The 21898-nt window shown below is 46.1% G+C and overlaps 1 protein-coding gene across 1 annotated transcript; it reads left to right on the forward strand.

The window, feature by feature from the left end:
- Window positions 1-1524: 1524 nt before the first annotated feature.
- Window positions 1525-21365, forward strand: Alg8 (ALG8 alpha-1,3-glucosyltransferase). Its single transcript, XM_038314285.2, has 13 exons — window positions 1525-1644; window positions 3811-3889; window positions 5600-5793; window positions 7345-7454; window positions 7941-8008; window positions 11683-11809; window positions 12060-12163; window positions 12827-12947; window positions 14987-15126; window positions 17014-17153; window positions 19018-19115; window positions 19487-19559; window positions 20770-21365. The coding sequence occupies exons 1-13, from the start codon at window positions 1550-1552 to the stop codon at window positions 20999-21001; spliced, it is 1581 nt and encodes a 526-aa protein (XP_038170213.1). The 5' UTR covers window positions 1525-1549; the 3' UTR covers window positions 21002-21365.
- Window positions 21366-21898: the final 533 nt, after the last annotated feature.

The raw sequence follows: 21898 nt of genomic DNA on the forward strand, positions 1-21898 counted from the left end.
CTCGAGCCCAGGAGTTTAAGACTAGCCTGGGTAACACAGAGAGAGCCCTCTCAAATAGGAAAACATTATCATTTTACAGTGAGTGACAGCAAACTGAACAGGTGTGGGAGGGAGGGAGGGAGGGAAACTGTGTTGGGACCATTTGGAGTCCTGGCCTCCAGCTGCTCTTCCCTGCTAGAGATCTTTACTTTCCTTCTGATTTGAGTTACTGAAAGCTGTGTCAAAGTTGTTTACCAGCTCTGCTTCACGAGCACGTGTAGCCTTGGCCTTGAGGATCAGAGGATAAGGTTTTCACCTATTGACCTACCTGACTGTTGGGTATATAAGCCTCCATGGTGCTATTGAATAAAGGGCTTCACTAGGGAGGCAGAGGCAGGTGGATCTCTGAGTTCGAGGCCAGCCTGGTCTACAAAAGCTAGTTCCAGGACAGGCTCTAGAAACTACAGGGAAACCCTGTCTCGAAACCCCCCCCCCAAAAAAAAAAAAAAAGAATAAAGGGCTTCTTACCAGTGACTAGAGGTCCGTGTCTCTGTATGTTTCAACCTCCAGCCCCTTGCCCGAAGCTTGCGAACTGTATAATAGCACATAGAGCGCAGACAGGCGTTGTGCGCTGCAAACTGGATATTTGTTGACCTCCTCTAAGTGGATAATACTGAAAATCAGGAATTCAGTTTTTGTTATAAGTGTGAGGTATGTGGTAAACTAGAGAACACCCCCCAAAGGTACCCAAGTCCTAATCCCCAGAACCTGTGAATGTCATTTACTTGGTAACTAAGGCAGAAGGACTGAAAATTCAAGGACAGCCTGAACTCCAGAGTGAGGTTGAGGCTGCTTGGGGTATAACATATTAAGCTTCTGCCTCAAAATACATTAAGGAAAAATTTTAAATGCATTTAAGTGCGGGGATGTAGCTCACTAATAACGTGAAGCCCTGAGAATTCAATCTCCAACATCAGAAGAGATGTAAAAGAAAGGTCAGGAAAACGCAGGTGTTGTGAAGGAACCGACTACCACAACGAAAATGTGCTAAATGTTCGATTTTGGATCTTCTGCTTGGGGCAGGGGCTGCACGGAGGGCTTAGCCCGGCGCTGCTAGAATCAGAATAGTTTTCAGCTCTGTCTCTCCGCTCAGAGCATTCCGCACCTGGACTTAACTTCCGGCCCCCAAGGGCCTTCGCCATTCTTACTCTGAGCACTTTCACCCGTGCAACTCATGGCTCACAGCTGTCTCCACTACGCCTTTGAGCAGCTCTGGTTTTTGTTTTTTGTTTTTCACGTAGGTAACCCAAACTAGCCAAAAATCAACACCGAAAGCAGACAGCCACTATATGACTAGACGTACGTACTAACAACAACCAAAATGAATAAATAATGTCATCGCAGAAGTCCGGGCAGAAGCAGCTAATTCCTGAGACAGCAGAGACCAGGCGGGAGATTTAAACCCCGGCGGGCTCGCCCAGGAGCAGTCGGCGCATGCGCAGAGCTCTCCGAACCCGCCTCGAAAGTCTCACCCGCATGCGCAGCGTCCCGGAAGTGACGAGATCCAGGAATGGCGGCGTCCGCTCTCGGCACCCGTAGTGGCCACTGGTTCTCGGCTTTGGCCCTCGGGGTGACGCTCCTCAAATGCCTTCTCATCCCCACCTAGTAAGGGCCTGCAGAGGCAGGGGCTGGGCGGGCGGGCCCTGCGCTCGGCAGGGTGGGCGAGCGAGGCTTGCACGGATGTCCTGGGCGGGACGAGGAAAGGCTTTGCCACACGGGTTGATGCTTAACCTGAGAGCTGGAGTCTAGCAGTGTCTGGTCAGCTCAGGGTTCTCAGTCCAGAAAGTTGTTAGTGTAGTTAAGAACTGGAAGGAAGAAAAGCGACACGGGAAAACACACGCAGTGGTCAGATCACACCGAGCTGTGGAAGACATTTGTGTCAAAGATGAGTGTACAGTCAAAACTAAAAGCTCAGGAACCAACACTTATCTGTGTGTCCACGGTGTGAAGCTAACGAGACCGAGCATGGCAGACATTGCAGTACCAAGAAAGCAAATGTATCATCTGACGACAATGTTTTTTGTCGCTGATAGACTACATATACAAGGATAGTCCTGTAAGAGTATATGTTCTCCTTTAAAAAAAAAAAAAACATTTGAAGATTTGTGTGTGTGTTTGCATGCCCCATGTGTGTGGGCTCCCTGAGAGAGCAAAAGAAGAAGGTGTTGGAGCTGGAGTTACAGGATGTTGTGAGCATTCCAGTGTGGGTGCTAGGAACTGAACTTGAGTTCTGGGTAAAAGCAACAAGTCCTCTTAGCTTCTGAGCCATCTCTCCAGCCCACGAGTTTATTCTCAAGTGATGTCATAGCGTTATTAGTTTCTTTAACTGTGCTCTGTAATGGTGCACAATGCAATTTTTCAAAATGTGCCCTGACTTTAAGCAATAGATCACTGTAGTTGCTTGCTGTTTGACATCCTGTTTCTAGTCTTGGTTTTGTTTTGTTTTCCCAAGTACTTTATTCTAAGCACTATACTAAGTCAGAGCACCAAGGAAGAAACAATAGAGATGGGGAAACTCACAACTTAATTGAAGGTTTTGGTTACTGAAGCTAATCTCATTTCCAAGCCTAACTAAAATGATGTGAAAATAATGTAAATTAAATCCAGGCGTGGCAGCTCGTGTCTTTAATTACAGAACTCAGGAGGCCAGCCTGGACTACATGGCAAACCCCTTTCTCAAAAATAATAACATAAATTCTAAGTGTGATAAAGCAGGTGTAGAATGGTAACTGTTTTAGCAGACAGGAACCTTTAAGCTGGGTACATGCATAATAATTCCAACACTTGGGATGTGAAGGCTAAAATCCAAGAACTCAAGGCCAGGGCAAAGGCACTTGCAGGCAAGTCTGACAACCTGAGCTGATCCCCAGAAACTGCATTGAGAGGAGAAAACAAACTCTCAAACTGTCTGCTTGCACGCACACTTGAACACAAACTCGTGTACACAAACAAAAGTGTACACAGACTCATGTGTACACTTGAATGCACACACAGGCCACAACTTGCTCCTCCTCTGTGCCCAAAATAAATAAATGCAAAAAATAGAATATAAGGCCAGCCTGGACTGCATGGCCAAACTTTGCCTAATAGGGCTGTTGATACACAAAACCACCTCTGTATTATTGGTGTTAATTCAAGAGGGTTTCCAAGGCAGGGAGTGTAACCCATGTTAGAGCGTAGTGTCAGTGAAGCAAGAGCTGGATACGGTGGCTCCTATCTATGATCTCAGCACTCTGAAAGCAGAGACAGGAAGATTGATGCAAATTCAAGGCCTGGCTTATGAAGAAAGTTCAAGACCAGCCAGGGCTGTATAATGACACCCTGTCTGAAAACAAATCCTTGGACTCTTGAGATGCTCAGAGGGTAAAGGGCCCCTGATGGCAGGTTTAACTATCTGAGTTCCATACCCAAACACATGCAGTAGAAGGAGAGAACCAACTGTCATACATTGTCCTCTGACTTCCACACATGCACCTACACATAAAATAATATAAATGTGATTTTAGATATTTGAAGCTCCTTTGTAAGGCTTTTTCTGGATTATGAGGAAGAGAAAGTCACTTTGTGCAGTAGTCTGAGAACCCAGTTTAAGCTTTCTGTCAGCCCTTGGATATCTCTGAGACCCCTTCACAAATGCCTAGATCCTCCAGTAAAGCACAGGGAGATGGCTGTTTAGGGCGCTGTGCGTGTGTGCGTGCCGTGTCATTTTATAGGATATAATGAGATATGGCTGCTTCAACCTCACGCTGTGCCTGTATTTGCCTTGCGTAGCCATTCCACAGATTTTGAAGTACACCGAAACTGGCTTGCTATTACTCACAGTCTGCCAATATCTCAGTGGTACTATGAGGTAAGTTTCATTTTCACCTTTTAAAATTATATGTACGCTGCCAGGCAGTGGTGGCGCACGCCTTTAGTCCCAGCACTCAGGAGGCAGAGGCAGGCAGATCTTTGAGTTTGAGGCCAGCCTGGTCTACAGAGTAAGTTCTAGGACAGCCAGGGCTACAGTGAGAAACCATGTCTCAAAAAAAAAAAAAAAAAAATTAGACAACAGGGCCGGGCAATGGCAACACGCCTTTAATCCCAGCACTTGGGAGGCAGAGGCAAGCGGATCTCTGTGAGTTCAAGGCCAGCCTGGTCTACAGAATCTGTCATTCATTCATATAAGCAGAGGGCTGGACCGGACCGTGAGCATGGCTAACTGTGATAATGCTTGCGTAAATCCAACCACCAGGACTCCAAAAAAGAACTTAAAAATGAAAATGAGGGGGCTAAGCCGGGCGGTGGTGGCGCACGCCTTTAATCCCAGCACTCGGGAGGCAGAGGCAGGTGGATCTCTGTGAGTTCGAGGCCAGCCTGGTCTACAAGAGCTAGTTCCAGGACAGGCTCTAAAAAAGCTGCAGAGAAACCCTGTCTCGAAAAACCAAAAAGAAAAAGAAAAAAGAAAATGAGGGGGCTGGAGAGATGGCTCAGTGGTTAAGAGCACTGCCTGCACTTCCAAAGGTCCTGAGTTCCATTCCCAGCAATCACATGGTGACTCATAACCATCTGTAATGAGGTCTGGTGCCCTCTTCTTCCCTGCAGGCATACATGCAGATAGAATGTTGTATATATAATAAATAAATAAATATTTAAAAAAATGAAAATGAGCAGAGAGTGAGCAATCATTTGCCCTGAGTCTCACCTTGGTTATAGTTACCTTTCAGTCACCTTGAACCACCATTAGTCCCAGTGATGAACCAGTTAGTGCCCAGTGAGCCTGTCCTGGACCTGCGGAGAAAGAAGCTTTCTGTGGAAAGAGTAACAGGGAGCTGGAGAATGGGCTGTGGTTAAAAGCCTTATTCTCCCAGAGAAACAGGGTTCCATCCCCAGCCCCTATATGGTGACTCAAACCGCCTGTAAGTCCAGTCCCAAGGGAGTCACTCTTCAGACCAGCCCTGGCACCTACGTTCATGCAGGAAAAAGGCTCATACATATTTTTTAAAATATTTATTTATTTATTATGTATACAATATTCTGTCTGTATGTATGCCTGAAGGCCAGAAGAGGGCACCAGACCTCATTACAGATGGTTGTGACCCACCATGTGGTTGCTGGGAATTGAACTCAGGACCTTTGGAAGAGCAGGCAGTGCTCTTAACCTCTGAGCCATCTCTCCAGCCCCCACAGATTTTTAAAATTAAAAAAAGAAATTAAGTGCACATACAGAGAAGGAGGGTTGTGATTGCTGTCTAGGCCAGTGCATGGCCGAGGAATCCCAGGCTGGTCTGAAGTCCTCCCGCCTCAGCCTCCTCAGTGCTGGGGTTAGAGGTGAGCATTGTGTTCGTCGCTCTCCAATTCTCCTCACACACAAACAGCTCTGCATGCTTAGCACGTCTGAAGTGCAACTGTATTTCAGTATGCACCTTGTTTAGTTAGTTAGCGTGTGTTTTCAGTATGCACCTTGTTTAGTTAGTTAGCGTGTGTTTTCAGTATGCACCTGTTTAGTTAGTTAGCGTGTTTTCAGTATGCACCTTGTTTAGTCAGCGTGTTTCAATTTTGACTTTTTTTTTAATCCCAGGCAACTTCAGAGTGGACCTTGGATTACCCCCCTTTTTTTGCGTGGTTTGAGTACGCCCTATCACATATTGCCAAATTCTTTGATCAAGAGATGCTTAATGTCCGTAACCTGAACTACTGCAGCTCGGGAACACTGCTCTTCCAGAGGTTCTCCGTCATCTTGGCAGATGCGCTCTTTGTGTACGCTGTTCACGAGTAAGTGGCAGGCGTCATGCTGCGTGGGCTTTTGTTTGTGTGGAGAAATTGTATTATCGCTGATTTCCAGGAAACACAGCCCTGTTCATATAATAGCAAATCTTGAAACAGCAAAAACCCAAGTTGAGCTTTAACATGCCTAAGGTAATTACAGGGAGCAGTCTTAGAGGTTTTGTGGAGAAATGGGGATCTGTTAGGGTTTGGGGTGGCGGTTTGAGAAGATGCTGTGAGTGTTGTTGAACTGATCCAGGTAGATTTCCCGGACCAGTTCTCTCACAAGGCTGCCCTGTTTAGTAGAACACGCACCTACATGTAGCACACACACATTGTGCTTCACCAAAGTCTGCTTGACCAATGTCATTCCAGTCAATTCTTTATCTCACGGTTGAGCATTTGCCACTCTTGAGGAGGACAGAGGTTTGATTCCCACATGCTCCTGGCAGCTCACAGCTGTCTATGACTTCAGATCCAAGGGACCCAGTGCCCTCGGCAGACCTGTGGGAATCAGGCATGCACATTCTACACACACATACAACAAGCATGGTAACATACATTTGTGATCCCAATACTGAGGTGGAGGATACAAGGAGATCCTACTTGGCAAGTTCCAAGCCAGGGAGAGACCCTGTATAAAAAAAAAAAAAAAAAAAAAAAAGAAAGAAAAAAGAAAAAGAGAATTAAGAGAGGCAGGAGGAGGAAGAGAAGGAGAAGAAAGAAGACAATGAATGATAGTCCCCAGAGACCCCCTGACGCTAGGATGACAAGCCAGTGCTCGGGTTTACTTTTGTTTTGTTAATACTGGTTCTGGGGACTGAACTCCGGTCCCCGCGCCTGCACAGCAGCCTCTCCCCAGGTTATTGTCATCGTCGTAGTTGTCTGGGTAGTGGTCTCTCTGTTTCCGAGACAGGGTCTCCTGTGGAGCCCAGGACTGGTCTGAATGTTTTCCTCTGTGTGTAAATATATGGGCCATACGTACACATTGGGAACTGAGCCCAGCCAGTCTTGCTTTTCATTGCTTAGCATGTCATAAAGAGCTGTGCTTATAACTAGCATTTTTCCCTTTCTTCCTTCTTCCCTGTTTTTATTTTTATTTTATTTATTTATTGAGACAAGGTCTCACGGTGGCTTCAGATTTGCCATGTTGTTGATAATGTCTTTGAACTGCTAAGCCTCTTACTACCTCTGCTCGCCAGAGCTGGGATGCAGACATGCAGTACTTACTGACTGTGCAGGGTTGGTGCAGGGCCTCCTGTGTGCCAGGCCAGCACCCTGCCAGCAGAGCCACGCCTTGACCCACACTTTTCACTTGTAAGGGCTGAACTTGTGTGTGCACTCTCATTTTTAAAATCCTTACTTTGAGGACTTAGATTGCTATTTGTTGGCTTAGTTTTATTAAATGAACACTTGTATCTGATCAGCATACCCAAGGAAAAGATGCAGGCGGCCGAGGTCGACCATGGACAGTTTATCAGAAAAGGCGGAAAGCAGAAGTATTGCGATGTTGTGATGAAGCTGAAAGTTGTTTGTTTCCCTCCTGGTGTGTCCATGTAGGTGCTGTAAATGCATTGATGGGAAGAAAACAAGCAAAGAACTTACAGAGAAGCCCAAGTTTATTCTGTCCGTGCTGCTGTTGTGGAACTTTGGGCTGCTGATTGTAGACCGTATCCTTGATATGCTTTATCTTTTTTTTTTTTTTTTTGGTTTTTTTGAGACAGGGTTTCTCTGCAGCTTTAGAGCCTGTCCTGGACCTAGCTCTTGTAGACCAGGCTGGTCTCGAACTCACAGAGATCCGCCTGCCTCTGCCTCCCGAGTGCTGGGATTAAAGGCGTGCGCCACCACCGCCCGGCTGATATGCTTTATCTTATAGCATAAACTTGATAGGTTAATTGTGGAGTGATGATTAGTCAGTGTGAGCTGCTTTTGAATGGGGGCTTGCTCTGGGTTACTTAACTCCACAAACTGCTTTCTCCAAATGTGCTGGATTCTGGTTATTAAAATACTTTGTCCCTGAGTAGTTAATTTGGAGAACCAGTTATAAACTGTTATTTTTAATTTACTCATTAAGAAAGCATCCACAAATACTGTACCTTTTCATAGCACAGTTCATTATGAATCTAGTGTGCTCATCTTCCTTGACGTCCATCCAGATATTCATTTCCAGTACAACGGCTTTCTGTCTGGGCTCATGCTGCTATCCATTGCACGGGTATTTCAGGTGAGCACGGAAGAACCTGAGATTTCCCCTTTCAGTTTGTAGTTTATACAGACGATGCTGTAGTGGGTGATAGATATTATTTGCCCCTCCCCGTTCAGAGTTTCGCCATATAGATACTTTTATTGGTACTTCCATAGATTCTACTTGCTCTTAGGATAAGTTTTCTTTATTTTATAGATGGGAAAATTATATCCTAAAAAACTCATTACAGTGTGGCAGGCGTGGATCAGAGTGTTTGACTAACTGTTTCTGTCGGTAGAATCTCTAGGAGCATTTTCTGTTTAAATAATTAATGGTGGTGTTTTTTCATGAGAAGCTTGTAGGATCGATAGAATAATGTGATGGGAATATGGAATTTGAAATCAAAAGACCCATGCTTCTATCTTAATGCTAATAAAATCATAAGGCTCAGCTGGGCCTTAACATTGCCGTATTCGGTTCTTCTGCAATTCCTATGAGGTAGATAGAATTCAGACTTCCATGTTAGAATTATCTGGGGCTTGTCTGAAGTTTTGTTTTCTTAACAACCAGGATACCGTTACTCCTGGAGATTAAATGCCACATTTACTCCCCTTAGCCTGGCATGGTGGTACACCCTATAGTCCAGCTACTTAGAAGGCTGGGGTAGGTGGACCCTTTGGAGCTGGGAAGTCAGGGCCCTAGAGACCAAACTGGAGGTAAACTCAGGGTCTCACACAGACTAGGCAAGTGCTGTAACCACTGGAGGGTTCATTCTTGTTGGTTTGTGTGTTTGTTAATAGGCTAAGGATGTGGCTCGGTAGGAGAATGCGTGCCTAGGAGCACTAGGCCTGGACTCAGTCCCCAGCACAAGCCACACACACAACAATTGTTCTCTCGCAGCACGACAGATAGGACTCACTCAGTCCTCTGACACTGGCTTCTCTTTGACCAGACTGACTGTGTTGTCTCTGGCTTCTTAGAATATAGTTTGTAGTTTCTAATGACATGCCTGTATCTTTTTTTGTTTTGAGTCAGGGTTTTTCTGTAACTGCTGTCTTGGAACTCACTCTGTAGACCAAACTGACCTTGAACTCACAGAGATCCACCTGCCTCTGCCTCCCTAAGTGCTGGGATTAAAGGTGTGCACCACCACTGCCCGGTATGACATACCTCATATTTTAGCGTCAGGCTTGATGCTTACTATGTATCTGATAAAGTGGTGGTTTATTATTTTGTCTGTCTGTATTTGTGTTGTGCCTGTATGAGTTTATGTGCACCGGGTGTGTGCAGGTGCCCACAGAGGTCAGAGGGCATCCTATCACCAGAACTGTAGTGACAGGCAGTGGTAAACCATCATGTTGGGGCTAAGAACAGAAATCTGGTCCTCTGCAAGAGCAGGAAATGCTCTTAGCTGCCGATTTATCTCTCCAGCCCCTACTTTGAATTTTTAATGTTGTTATAGAAAATTTGAATCTCTCAGAAATAGAGAAAATAAAGAATAATGGTATATACATGGGATATTTGTTTTTGTTGTTGGTGGTGGTGTTTTAGTTTTTCAAGACAGGGTCTCTTTGTAGCTTTGGAACCTGTCCTGGAACTCACAGAGATCTGCCTACCTCTGCCTCCCGAGTGCTAGGATTAAAGGCGTGCGCCACCACCGCCTGGCAGTATACTTTTTAAATAGAATGATTTGTACAGAACATTGTTGTTGGTATGGTACCCAGCCTTTTTGCTTAATGAGTAATGAATGGGCTAGCCCTATCAAGGAGTGGGAAGCCCTGCCCGTGTTGTGTGTTTGGATTGCTTGGTCTGCAGAACTGCATTTCCCACTGAGTTTCCCTGCCCCAGGATGGCATTCCTTACAGAAGTTCCCTATGTCAGTGAGCTTATGGTAATTTTATTTTTACCATATATCCACTAAGAAATAGTTATTGACTGGGCAGTGGTAGCACATGCCTTTAATCTCAATGGGAGGCAGAAACAGGCTGATTTCTAAGTTTGAGGCCAGCCTGGTCTACAGAGTGAGTTCCAGGACAGAGAAACCCTGTCTCAGGAAGAAAAGGAAAAAAAAAAAAGAAAGAAAGAAATAGTTCCTGAGCTGGTGAGATGAGTCAGCAGTTAAGAGCACCGGCCGCCCTCCAGAGGACCTGTCTTCAGCTCGCAGCACCTCGCAGCAGCTCACAACTGTGCCATTGCAGCTTAGATGAAAGGGATCCCGGAGCCAAGGAGGACCACAAAGTCTCCGTAAGCATAGCAGCCAACAGCCCTGCTCCAGGGAGAGGCTTCCCCAGTGTGAGGACTCCGCTCTGACAGGGGAGGCTCTCCCCATAGAGAGTGCTACAGTCCTGTCCAGGTTCCCAACGCTTCCCCAGTGTAAGGACTCCGCTCTGACAGGGGAGGCTCTCCCCAGAGGGAGTGCTACATTCCTGTTCTGCTCCAGTGAAAGATGTTACTTCTCGGTTCTGCTCCATTCTGACAAAAGAAGGTCTCACCCAAACCTAATTCAAGAAATTTATTGGAGTCAGGTGGTGGTGGTGCACGCCTTTAATCCCAGCACTCAGGAGGCAGAGGCAGGCGGGTCTCTGTGAGTTTGAGGACAGCCTGGTCTACAAGAGCTAGTTCCAGGACAGGCTCCAAAGCCACAGAAAACCCTGTCTTGAAAAAACAAACAAACAAAAAAACGAAACAAAACAAAACAAAAAATAATAATAAAATAAAAAGAGAGATTTATTGGGAGGGATGAATCCGGGAGGGTGGCTGCCTCTGCCATGGTGGGAAAAGGCAGCAGCAGACTGGACAGGCACAGGCTTAAATAGAACAGTTTTCCAGGGTGGAGAGTTTCAGTGTGGAACTGGCACAGTTTCAGTCCCTGAGTTTGGACAAGTCAGAGATTGGCTGGGTTTCCTGCTCAAGGGTTTCCTGCTCAAGGATTGGCTGGGTTTCGTGCTTAAGGATTGGCTAGGTTTTGTGCTCAGGAATTGGTTGAGTTTCATGCTGCGTTAGTTGGTCAGAAGCAGAGTGTTTCTTTGTTCCTGTTCAGGGCCAAAGTTTTTTCTTTCACGGGCTCTAGTTTCAGGGTCAGGTATGTTTTTTTGGCTGGGCCTTTTACCCTACCACAACCTCCTGTAATTCCAGTTCCAGTGGATCCAGTCAATGCTCTCTGGCTTCTGCAGACACCACACACGTGCACAAACATGCAAGCAAAACACTAATAACAAAAATTCTTAATAGTTCTTATTTTAGCTGGGTGTGTTAGAACATAGGAGGTCCTAGTACTCAGTAGGCCCTGTGGCAGAAGAATTGTTTGAACTCCAGTTTGAGACCAACCTGAACGACATAGCAAGACTCCAGTTTTTGTTTTTTTATTTTTTGTTTCGTTTTTTGTTTTTTGGGGGTTTTTGTTTTTTTTAAAATGGTTTCTACTTTTAAAAAAATAGGCGAGTTTTGCTTTTGTTTTGTTTTTCAGAACAATCTTAGCTGCACACAGAAGTTAGTAGTTTCGAGTCCTTGAATACCCCTCACTCATTTTCTCCCTGTGCTGCCTTCTCAAATGACCATTCACCAAGGCTAAGAAGCCAGCGTTGGTGTATCTGAACTTCATTAATTTTTCTGCTAATGTCTTCCTTCTGTTCCAGGATCCACTGCAGGATGTTACATACTGCATTTCATGCACTTTGCATTTAAAGCGATACATTTCCCTGTCTGTCTCCTAGAAAAGGCACATGGAAGCGGCATTTCTCTTCGCTGTCCTCCTGCATTTCAAGCACATCTACCTCTACGTGGCACCAGCCTATGGTGTCTATCTGCTGCGATCTCACTGCTTCACCGCACGCAAACCAGGCAAGTCTCACAGTGCTAACCAAATCCTTATTTTCTTCCTTGCAGCTTACACTGTTATGGAGCATTATAGATATCTCCTGGGTGCTGATGTATAAACCCTTCACCATCCACAGAGAGATCAGTGTATTCCCCTGCACGGTGGCATCACCTCTAATCCCAGTACTAGGGAGGCTGAAGCGGGAGGACTTTTGGGCTATGTGTCCAAACCCCTTCTTCATGCTCCGGGTAATGCGGCTTTCCTTTCCTGTAGATGGCAGTGTCCGATGGGGCAGCTTCAGCTTTGCCCGCGTACTCTCCCTGGGACTGATTGTTTTCCTAGTTTCTGCTCTTTCGTTGGGCCCTTTCCTAGCCTTGGTAAGACATTTTATTTCTGATTTTTCCTTTTTAAAGATTAGTGTAAGTCATGGTTTTGTTGTTTAGAAGTAGAGTGGGGAGTGTAAGAAGCCGTTGTAAAAGCTCCTTTCTTACCTTCCTACCAAGGGAAGGGAGGTGCTCTCCACACATTCTGTTCATGTTCAAGTGGCATGGAACTGTGTTATACTCGGGAATTCTCATTAACATTTTTGGCCTCTCATATCATCCTTGTATACAGTAAACACTGGAAAGTACCTGCGATAGATGTAGAAATATTTTTTTTCTCTCTTGCTGCACACCCTGAAATCAGTGTTGTACTCCTGTTAAGGGAAGAGCACCACGTCTAACGTGCCCTGCTCCCCACCACGTCAGCAGGCCTAGCTGGAGCACAGTCTGTGCTCTCCCTGCGCCTTGTCAATTCCGTGTGCTTCCTAGCAGGAAGAACGGTAGTCCCTGGTTTTAGGTGTCTTCTCCTGGCCACTTGGGAAGGTTAGGCAAAGAGGTCTATGGCTTGATTGAGATCATTCACCTGTAGAAACAAAGATTGGAACCCAGACTGCTGAACTTCCTATGCCGTGTGCCCCAGGCAGTTTTCCTGCTCTGTTTGAGAATTTGGAAAAAGTTGATGGCTGTTTAATTGGTTTCATTTCTCCTTTTCAACAGAACCAGCTGCCGCAAGTCTTTTCCCGACTCTTTCCGTTCAAGAGGGGCCTTTGCCATGCCTATTGGGCTCCAAACTTCTGGGCTTTGTACAATGCTGTGGACAAAGCCCTGTGTGTCATTGGTATGGTACCAGTTTTCTCACGTAGACTCTGAGTAGTTCTCCCGGGAGGTGTTTGGATGTGTGTTCCGAATCACTTGGTCTCCAGCCCCGCACTTCAGCCCAAGATGAGCGGAGCTGAATTGTTTGAGATTGAGTCTTTCGTGCAGAAAGTGGACTATGTTGCTTACAAATGTCCCTTGTGGCAGTGAGGTTGTAGATGCTTTCCTTGAATGAGTAGATAAGCATTTGGGCGCTTTGTCAGAATTACCTTTAATCATATGGGGGAGGGTGTACACTTGAGTGCTGATATCCACAGAGGCTAGAGGTGCTGGATCCCCCTGGACCTGGAGTTACATATTTATAGGGAATTGATACTTTGTTTACTTATTTATTTTTAGAAATTATAATTTGGTTTCCTCCCTCACTCTCCAGTCCAGTGTCACTGACACTGGCGTTCTTACAAAGTAACTTCAAACATTTGTATTTTGAAAAGCTGTTGTCGGTTCAGCTTAGTGTGCAGTACAAGGCCTAATTACCCTGCCTGAGTCAGGACGTGTACCCTACCTTGTGTACCTGCTCCCCAAAGATGCCTTACATGGAAATTTAGTGTCAGGTTTAGATATTTAGGGGAATAGATAAAATCAGGAATTAACTCCTGGTGGAGTGCAAATCCTAGTTCTACCAGCATTGTGTAAACCAGATGCAGTGGGGTACACCTGCAGCCCCAGCTTTCAGCATTGTGTAAACCAGGTGCAGTGGGGTACACCTGCAGCCCCAGCTTTCAGCATTGTGTAAACCAGGTGCAGTGGGGTACACCTGCAGCCCCAGCTTTCAGCATTGTGTAAACCAGGTGCAGTGGGGTACGCCTGTAGCCCAGCTTTCAGCATTGTGTAAACCAGATGCAGTGGGGTACGCCTGCAGCCTCAGCTTTCAGCATTGTGTAATCAGGTGCAGTGGGGTACACCTGCAGCCCAGCTTTCAGACAGTGAAGGCAGGAAGATCAGAAGCTCAGAGTCGTTCTTGATTGGGTTGACTATATGAGATCTTGTCCCAAAAAAGAGAGGAGATGGCTAGGTCACCTGTAATTCCAACACTTGGTGGGCAGAGGCAAGAGGATCAGGAGTTCAAAACTAGCCTGAGCTACTGAGACTGAGCTACTTGTCTCAAAACAAAATAAAAAAAGGAAAAAGAGACCCAGAATCTGAAGGGAAAGGAGTAGGTAGGTAACACATCTGGTGACTGCAGCCTCCCCGCATTGCTGGCTCTCAGTGGCCATGGAAAGGGCTGTATGTGCTCAGGCTGTCTGGACCGCACTGTTTTCTCTGGAGCTCATTTTGGGTGGGGCTTGCATCGTTGTTCCAGGCTTGGTTCGTCTGACGAGTAATTGTTGACCTTCTGTGTTTGGGGATAGAAAGAACTCCAAGTCACTTCTGTATTTCAGGGACATAGTATAGTAGAGAAAGTAAACACAGAAACAGCACTGGAGAACCGTAGAGCAGCCTTGCCTCTCGATTTAGGGGTTCTCTTTGCATGACTGAGTTAGTTAGTTTGGCAGAGTGGGTGAGTCACTCGGAGTTGCTGAGCAGAGGGGAGTATGCTCAGGACTCACAGTCCATTGTGACTAAGCCCCGCCCACATTCGTGCAGCTGGGGCCTGAGAGGGGATGGTGACACATCACCAAAGGCTGCTGTATGTGGGAATGTGAACTTCATGCTACAGGAAGTGAAAGGCTGAGTTTGGTCTGACACGGGCTGCTCTTCAGATAGCTCGCATCACTTCAGAGGTAGGGAAGAGACTGCTGCTCCAATGCCGCCTGCCCACAGGTTCCTGTAGGCTGCACAGATGGCTTGTTCCAGTTTTAGTCTATAGCCATAGGTTATCGTCTGAAACCGGAAAGAAGCCTGTCTGGAGGCAGCACAGCCAGACCTACACTCATGAACCATGAAATCCAGCTATGAACGGCCACAGATTTATTAGCGTTTTAAAATTATTACTCAAGGAGTGGACTCATAAGATAGGGAGTCCTGTTGATTAAAGTAAAATGTCTGCTTACTCTCTAGGTTTGGAATTGAAACTTCTTGATCCCAACCAGATCCCCAGGGCCTCAATGACAAGTGGTTTGGTTCAGCAGTTCCAGCACACAGTCCTTCCCTCAGTTTCCCCTCTGGCCACCCTCATCTGTACACTGATAGCCATACTGGTAAGAACTTGGCATGTGGTACCCACTTGTTGATTCTTCTCTGCTTCTCCTATCGCAGTACTGGCTGAATTTCCGCTTTCAGCTTTTCCAACTGCAGGATAAGTCCCATGGCTGAATTCCTGCAGACTGGATTATTTCCTAGCAATTCTCAGTAACTTTGAACACAGCGAGGGAAGATTACCAGAAAAGCCTCTGTGAGAGAGTCTTGCCAGGGGCTGTTTAAGCCATCTGTCCATCCTGGCACGAGGAAAAAGAAAAGCCCAAGTAGGAGGCATGGAGCATGCTGTGGAGAAAGAGGGAATCTTTGTGGCAAAACATCCAAGCTTTGTTCTGTTTTTCTCATCCTTGGCTAAATGATCAAACGTGTCTGGAAAACAGGATATTCTGTTGATGGTGATAATGAATTGAGAGGAACAGTGGCTCTCTGCACATCAGATGAGAGTCCGCTGTGGAGCCAGACTTGGTGGCACAGGCCTGCCGTTCCAGCTCTGTGAAGGTGGAGGCAGGAAGATTGCTCCTTAGGGGTCAGTCAAAGACAAAGCTGCTGTGGGCCAGCTGCTGTTAGAGCCTCCGCTCACGCCTGTCACTGCTCAGTGACTCCAGCTTTGTGACAGTGTTGGAAGGGTAGTCACACGTTAGCTTTAATTTTGGTTTCTAAATGATCAAGCTCTCCTGGCAAGACACGTGACCCCATGCAATTGTGTGACAGTTCTAACATGCAGGCCTCTGAGTTCTGCTAATCTTAGTCACAGGTTTTAGCTGATGTTTAGAAAATTCTAAAACCCCAGTCTTGGCTAGGGCAGTGGTTCAGGGAGTGAGAGCATGACGTGCAAACATGAGGATCTCAGATCCCCAGCTCCCATGATAAAACTGCATGGCTGCACACACGTGCATGCTTTTAACCCAGCAGTGTGGGGAACAGAGACAGGAAGATGGCTGGCATTGCTGACCACTAGCCTAGCTCTAGGCTCGATGAGAGACTTTCTGAAAGGAATAACACAATGTGCACACACACACGCTTTGTGTGCACGTGCCCTTACCCCACACAAGTGTGCACACACACACTTTGTGTGCACGTGCCCTTATTCCACACAAGTGTGCACACACACACACACTTTGTGTACATGTGCCCTTACCCCACACAAGTGTGCACACACGCACACACTCGCTTTGTGTGCACGTGTCCTTACCCCACACAAGTGTACACACACACGCTTTGTGTGCACGTGCCCTTACTCCACACAAGTGTGCACACACACACTCATACTTTGTGTGCATGTGCCCTTACCCCACACAAGTGTACACACACACGCTTTGTGTGCACGTGCCCTTACTCCACACAAGTGTGCACACACACACTCATACTTTGTGTGCATGTGCCCTTACCCCATACAAGTGTGCACACACATGATGCCAGAAAGAGAGAAATAAGTAAAATATAAAAAAAACCTGGCAAGCCAACAAGAACATGAAACCTCAGCTTTGTAAGCTGTGTGTATAGAGAACAATGGCTTTATTATTGTAAATTTCACTGCGGCTTTATTATTGTAAATTTCACTGCAGCTCACAAAGCTGATAAAATCTAATGCACTATCCCCAAAATTTCTATGAATTTTTGTAGTTTGACCTAGTAAGTTCAGTGGATATTAGCTAATTATACAGATGGTAAGCTGTTAAATTTTATATTCCAGAACTTATCATTTACTAGTTTGGATAAGGGTCATTTTGATGAAGTAAATACAGATCCCCGTGGCCTTGATTTTCTTTTGTAGCACTGGCTGTGGGGGACTGCACAGGGAGCTGGAGATTCCCCTGGCTCTGCTGTTGTGTTTGCCTGCGATTGCCCTGCGATGACACTGAACTTCTGTCTCTGCCTGTTGCTTCTAGCCTTCTGTTTTCTGTCTTTGGTTTAAACCCCAAGGGCCCAGAGGCTTTCTCCGATGCCTGGTTCTTTGTGCCTTGAGTTCCTTCATGTTTGGGTGGCACGTTCATGAAAAAGCCATACTCCTTGCGATTCTCCCAATGAGGTAAGCAGATAGCTCAGAGTCGGCATGTTTCCGAGTGTCTTAACTTTGTGCTGTTCTCGTCATGTCCCCGAGGAGGGACAGGATGATGGATTGACTTGGATCTTTAGACCTGTGAGGGTTCTGAGATGTGCGAAAATCATTCATTATTTCTATATATTTGATGATCAAATACCATAATGGGTCTGGTATTGGGTGGGAGTGTGGCGTGGAAAAGACCGTCCCTTAGCATCATCACATCAGTAAGAACAAAGCCCTGGCGTTCCCTGTGTTAGTTACAGAATGTCCCGCATGTGTCCACTCTCCAGAGCTGGGTCTTTCTCAGCTTACTGCTTTGCAGGCTTTATTTTCTGCTTGGCAACCTTTAGGATAATTGGGATGAAGTGATGTAATTCCAACTAGAATCCACAGAAGCAAGGAATCTGAGAGCGTGTGACTTACCAGAGTTACATAGCTGAACCTCTTCTGGTGGCACATGCCTGTATCTCCCAGGCTGAGGAGGCTGAGGCAAGAGGATCATGAGTTCAAGGCCGCTCTGAGCTGTATACCAAGATGCTGTCTTAAAAACCAAGTCACAGGGCTAGCAAGTCGCTGTTAGGACTTCAGCCTGCCCTTACGCTGCTAAGTTTGTGTTCTTCTCACTTGCTTTTTTTATTATTGTTGTTGTTACTGTTTATTGAGACAGAGTTTCTCTGTGCTGTCCTGGCTGTCCTGGAACTCACTCTCTGGAAGCAGACTGGCCTCAAACTCAGAAATTCCCTTAAAGTGCTGGGATTAAAGGTGTGCACCAGACTCAGTACTATAAATGGAACAATATCTGCTTGATACCTCATTAAAATCCAGCACATAGATGAAAATGGAATCTGCCTCTTTCTGTTTTTGAGAGGTTTCTCAAATCAAGAGAAATTATTTAAACTATGATCAGAATCGTATCTTTGGAGCCATAGAACTTCCAGATTACAAAGTAGAGCAGACTCTGTTCTGAACTCACACTGCAGATCCAGGGATCATCTAAAAGATTAGCCATAGGTTTGGAAGTGAGAGTCTTGAGTAGTTCCCCTGTCTTTCTCCACTGAGCAGCTGCAGGAAGGCAACTCAGCAAAGCAAGGTCTCTCTCTCTCTCTCTCTCTCTCTCTCTCTCTCTCTCTCTCTCTCTCTCTCTCTCTCTCTCTCTCTCTCTCTCTCTCTCTCTGTCTCTGTGTGTGTGTGTGTGTGTGTGTGTGTGTGTACACAACACCCAGGGGCTAGAGAGATGGCTCAGCACTCAAGAGCTCTGACTGCTCTTCCAGAGAACCCGGCTCAGTTCCCAGCACCCACATGACAGCTGTAATTCTGCTTCCAGGTGATCGATGCCTCTGACCTCCACAGGCACCAGGCATGTCTGCACAGTCACAGATGTGTGTGCGTGCGCACAGACATACTGTGTGTATACACATGAAGTAAACAAAACTTTGGAAAAGCTTTTTTTAAAAACATAGTCAGGGGCTGGAGAGATGGCTCAGAGGTTAAGAGCACTGACTGCTCTTCCAAAGGTCCTGAGTTCAATTCCCAGCAACCACATGGTGGCTCACAACCATCTGTAATGGAGTCTGGTGCCCTCTTCTGGCCTGCAGGCATACACACAGAGAGAATATTGTATACATAATAAATAAATAAATATTTTTTAAAAATCATAGTCAATTCTCGTTTGAGTTGGACTCATAACAGACTCAATGTTTATTTCCTAGGGAATTATCAGTGTTCGTTTTATGAAGGGATTGTCGGTATTTAATTTAGCAGTCCTAAGAATAATAACACACATACTTATTTAAGCTGTGCGGTCACTTCAGTTGTGTTAAGGAATTACTGTAAGAACTTTTACTTTTAGCCTTCTGTCTGTGGAGAAAGCAGGGGATGCGACGACTTTTCTGATTCTGACCACGACGGGACACTACTCCCTCTTCCCTCTGCTCTTCACTGCCCCAGGTAAGCAGTTTCTGCTGGGGAAGGCGCCATGCCCTTTCCATTCAGACCTAAAGCCAGTGCGCTCTAACCTAATATCTGGGGAGTCTTGTGGAAGAAGAGACTTTTGCTCTTCATCTTAAGTAAAACCTCCAGTTTGCCCCTAGTTTTAAGTATATTTAGATGTCTCAGAAATGGTTAGCTAGGTGTGGTGGCGCACACCTTTAATCCCAGCACTCACCAGTTAGAGGGAAGTGGATCTCTGTGAGTTCAAAGCCAGCCTGGTCGACAGAGCTCTGGGCCAGCTGGGTTGTGCAGAGAGACTCTGTCTAAAGGGAAGAGAACATCAGCGATGTCCGTGTGCTCTCTTGACGTCTGTATTTTGTCTTTAACAGAGCTCCCCGTTAAAGTCTTCCTCATGCTCCTGTTCACCGTGTACAGCGTCTCTGCTCTGAAGACACTCTTCAGGTACAGCATATTCGAGGGCATAGAGGATTTCAAATGTATTTTCAAGTTGAGACCGGGCTGATGGTTCAGATGGTAAAGCTTTCAGTGTAAGCAGGAAGGCTGGAGTTCAAATCCCCAGCCCCCCAGAAAACAGGCACATGTGATCCTGTAGTCAGTCCCAGCACTAGGCAGATGGGAGACAGCATCCAAGCCTGCTGGCCAGCCAGTGTAGCCAAACCATGATGCCCAGAAGTCAGTCAGTCTCTCTCTCTCTCTCTCTCTCTCTCTCTCTCTCTCTCTCTCTCTCTCTCTCTCTCTCTCTCTCTCTCGTGTGTGTGTGTGTGTGTGTGTGTGTGTGTGTGTGTCCTGGAGCAGTTGAGAGCACTGGCTGCTCCTCTAGAGACTCCAGGTTTGACCCCCAGCATCCATGTAGTGACAACCCCAGTCCCAGGGGTCTCACCTCCACAGGCCCCAGACACACATAGTGCACAGACACACACAGTGCACAGACACACATAAAGGCAAATGAATGATTTAAAACTAAGGTAGAGAAGCCATTCTGAAGACACCTTGCTTCAGCCTGTGGCCCCCACAGCCATCACTAATGCATAACAGCACTGGAGCTGTTGTGAGCACTTGGTAAGCAGAGCGGGAGATTCCCTAGCCCTGTCCTGTGACATAGTTTGTGGGTTACATGAAGAAGTCTGCCTAGCTTCAAACCTTATTTGAAAACCAAAGACTAGAATGTGAGATACTCTTATGGATATGGTGGCATAGCTGCAGATACAAACGGAAAAACTAAAATACTCACACTATGAAAAGTTAGTAGAAAATTGTGGTCAGAATTTTTAACCTTCTAAACTATGTACTATGATTCCTATAATTTTTTGGGCTAAAGAGAGGGCTCAGCAGTTAAAAGCTAGGCTTACAACCAAAAGTATGAGAGTGACTTCTGTTTTACCAGAATAAAGCACGTTTCTAGAATCCCTGTTCCATGTGTGTTCTGTATGTCCTCTACAGAATTGATACTGTCTGAGCAGCGTAGGTAAGTGTGGTAGGTTAAACGGTTATGATGGTAGTGTGACAGAGATGTTTTTCCGACATGTGAAGCCTCAGTGTGGTCTCCGACCTTAGCGCCGGCTGTTGTTCACAGAGGATACGGGTGGGAGACATTAGCTGGATGTTTGCTGACCAGATGTGACTCATCTAAAATCAGACTTCTCTCCCTCAGGAAAGAAAAACCTCTTCTTAACTGGATGGAAACTGTCTACCTCCTTGGCCTGGGGCCTCTGGAAGTCTGCTGTGAACTGATATTCCCTCTCACCTCCTGGAAGCTGAAATACCCCTTCATTCCTTTGTTGCTGACCTCAGTGTATTGCGCGGTGGGCATCACATACGCCTGGGCCAGGCTGTACGTTTCAGTGCTGACCGGCTGTCTTGTCAGCAAGACAAAGAAGCAATGAGGAAAGACGCCTTTGGATGAAAGCCAAGCACTTAGTTCATGGGATATTACTCAGAGCTTGAAGCAAGTTGCCAGTAGCAGGGTCTGTTTATTTCATAATCTGTTTAAGGACCATTCTTCCACACTTGGCCTTGCCCTGCCTAGCAACCGGATTGTTTCCATGGTGAGAAGCCACTTGCCCTCTCTAAGCAGCAAAGCTCTCGCTGTCCTCTATGAAAATGGTCTGTTGTGCCCACTGAAGGGAGCCAGGAGGACTAATAGCAGATTATTCTATTGCTGTTCTGACCACCATTAGGATGCAACATGATTAGATTCTATACCCAAGGAAATATAAATAAAATGCTGTTTTATATTTACACATAAAATATCAAAATGTTTTGGGTCATTACCAACCCTTGCATTTATTTTCCCGTTGGCACGCACACGGGCAGATGGTGTATTGTGTCTGTACACCTTGTTCCAGGAGAGTTGTTCTTAGGAATTACAGCGATTACACTCAGAAAGCCAGGGGATATTTCATGTGCTGCTTTGGCGAAGCCTCTGAGCCTCCAGGCCACACAGCAAGCCCTGCAGTTCAGACAAGGATACCACATGACCTTCCTCTTGTAGACACACTGGAGTGGGTTCAGCTCCTCTCCCTTCATTTATTGGAGTTTTTTTGTTGTTTTGTTTTTGTTTTTTCTTTTGTATAGCTTTGGAGCCTGTCCTGGAACTCCCTCTGTAGACCAGGCTGGCCTTGAACTCTCAGAGATCCGCCTGCCTCTGCCTCCCAAGTGCTGGGGTTAAAGGCATGTATCACTACCGCCCAACTATTGTTTTTTTAAAATTCGTTTATTTTTATTTTATGTGTGTGTGTGTGTGCATGCCCCTTGTGTACATGTATGCCCCACGTGTGTTT

The sequence above is a fragment of the Arvicola amphibius genome, chromosome 12 (assembly GCF_903992535.2).
Source record: "Arvicola amphibius chromosome 12, mArvAmp1.2, whole genome shotgun sequence".
Taxonomy (NCBI): Eukaryota; Metazoa; Chordata; class Mammalia; order Rodentia; family Cricetidae; genus Arvicola; species Arvicola amphibius.

Coding starts and splice junctions, on each gene's coding strand:
- Alg8 (XM_038314285.2), top strand. CDS start 1,550: ATGGCGGCGTCCGCTCTCGGCACCCGTAGTGGCCACTGGTTCTCGGCT. Junction 8,009..11,682: donor CCATTGCACGGGTATTTCAG/GTGAGCACGGAA, acceptor TCTGTCTCCTAG/AAAAGGCACATGGAAGCGGC. Junction 19,560..20,769: donor GCTCTGAAGACACTCTTCAG/GTACAGCATATT, acceptor TCTCTCCCTCAG/GAAAGAAAAACCTCTTCTTA.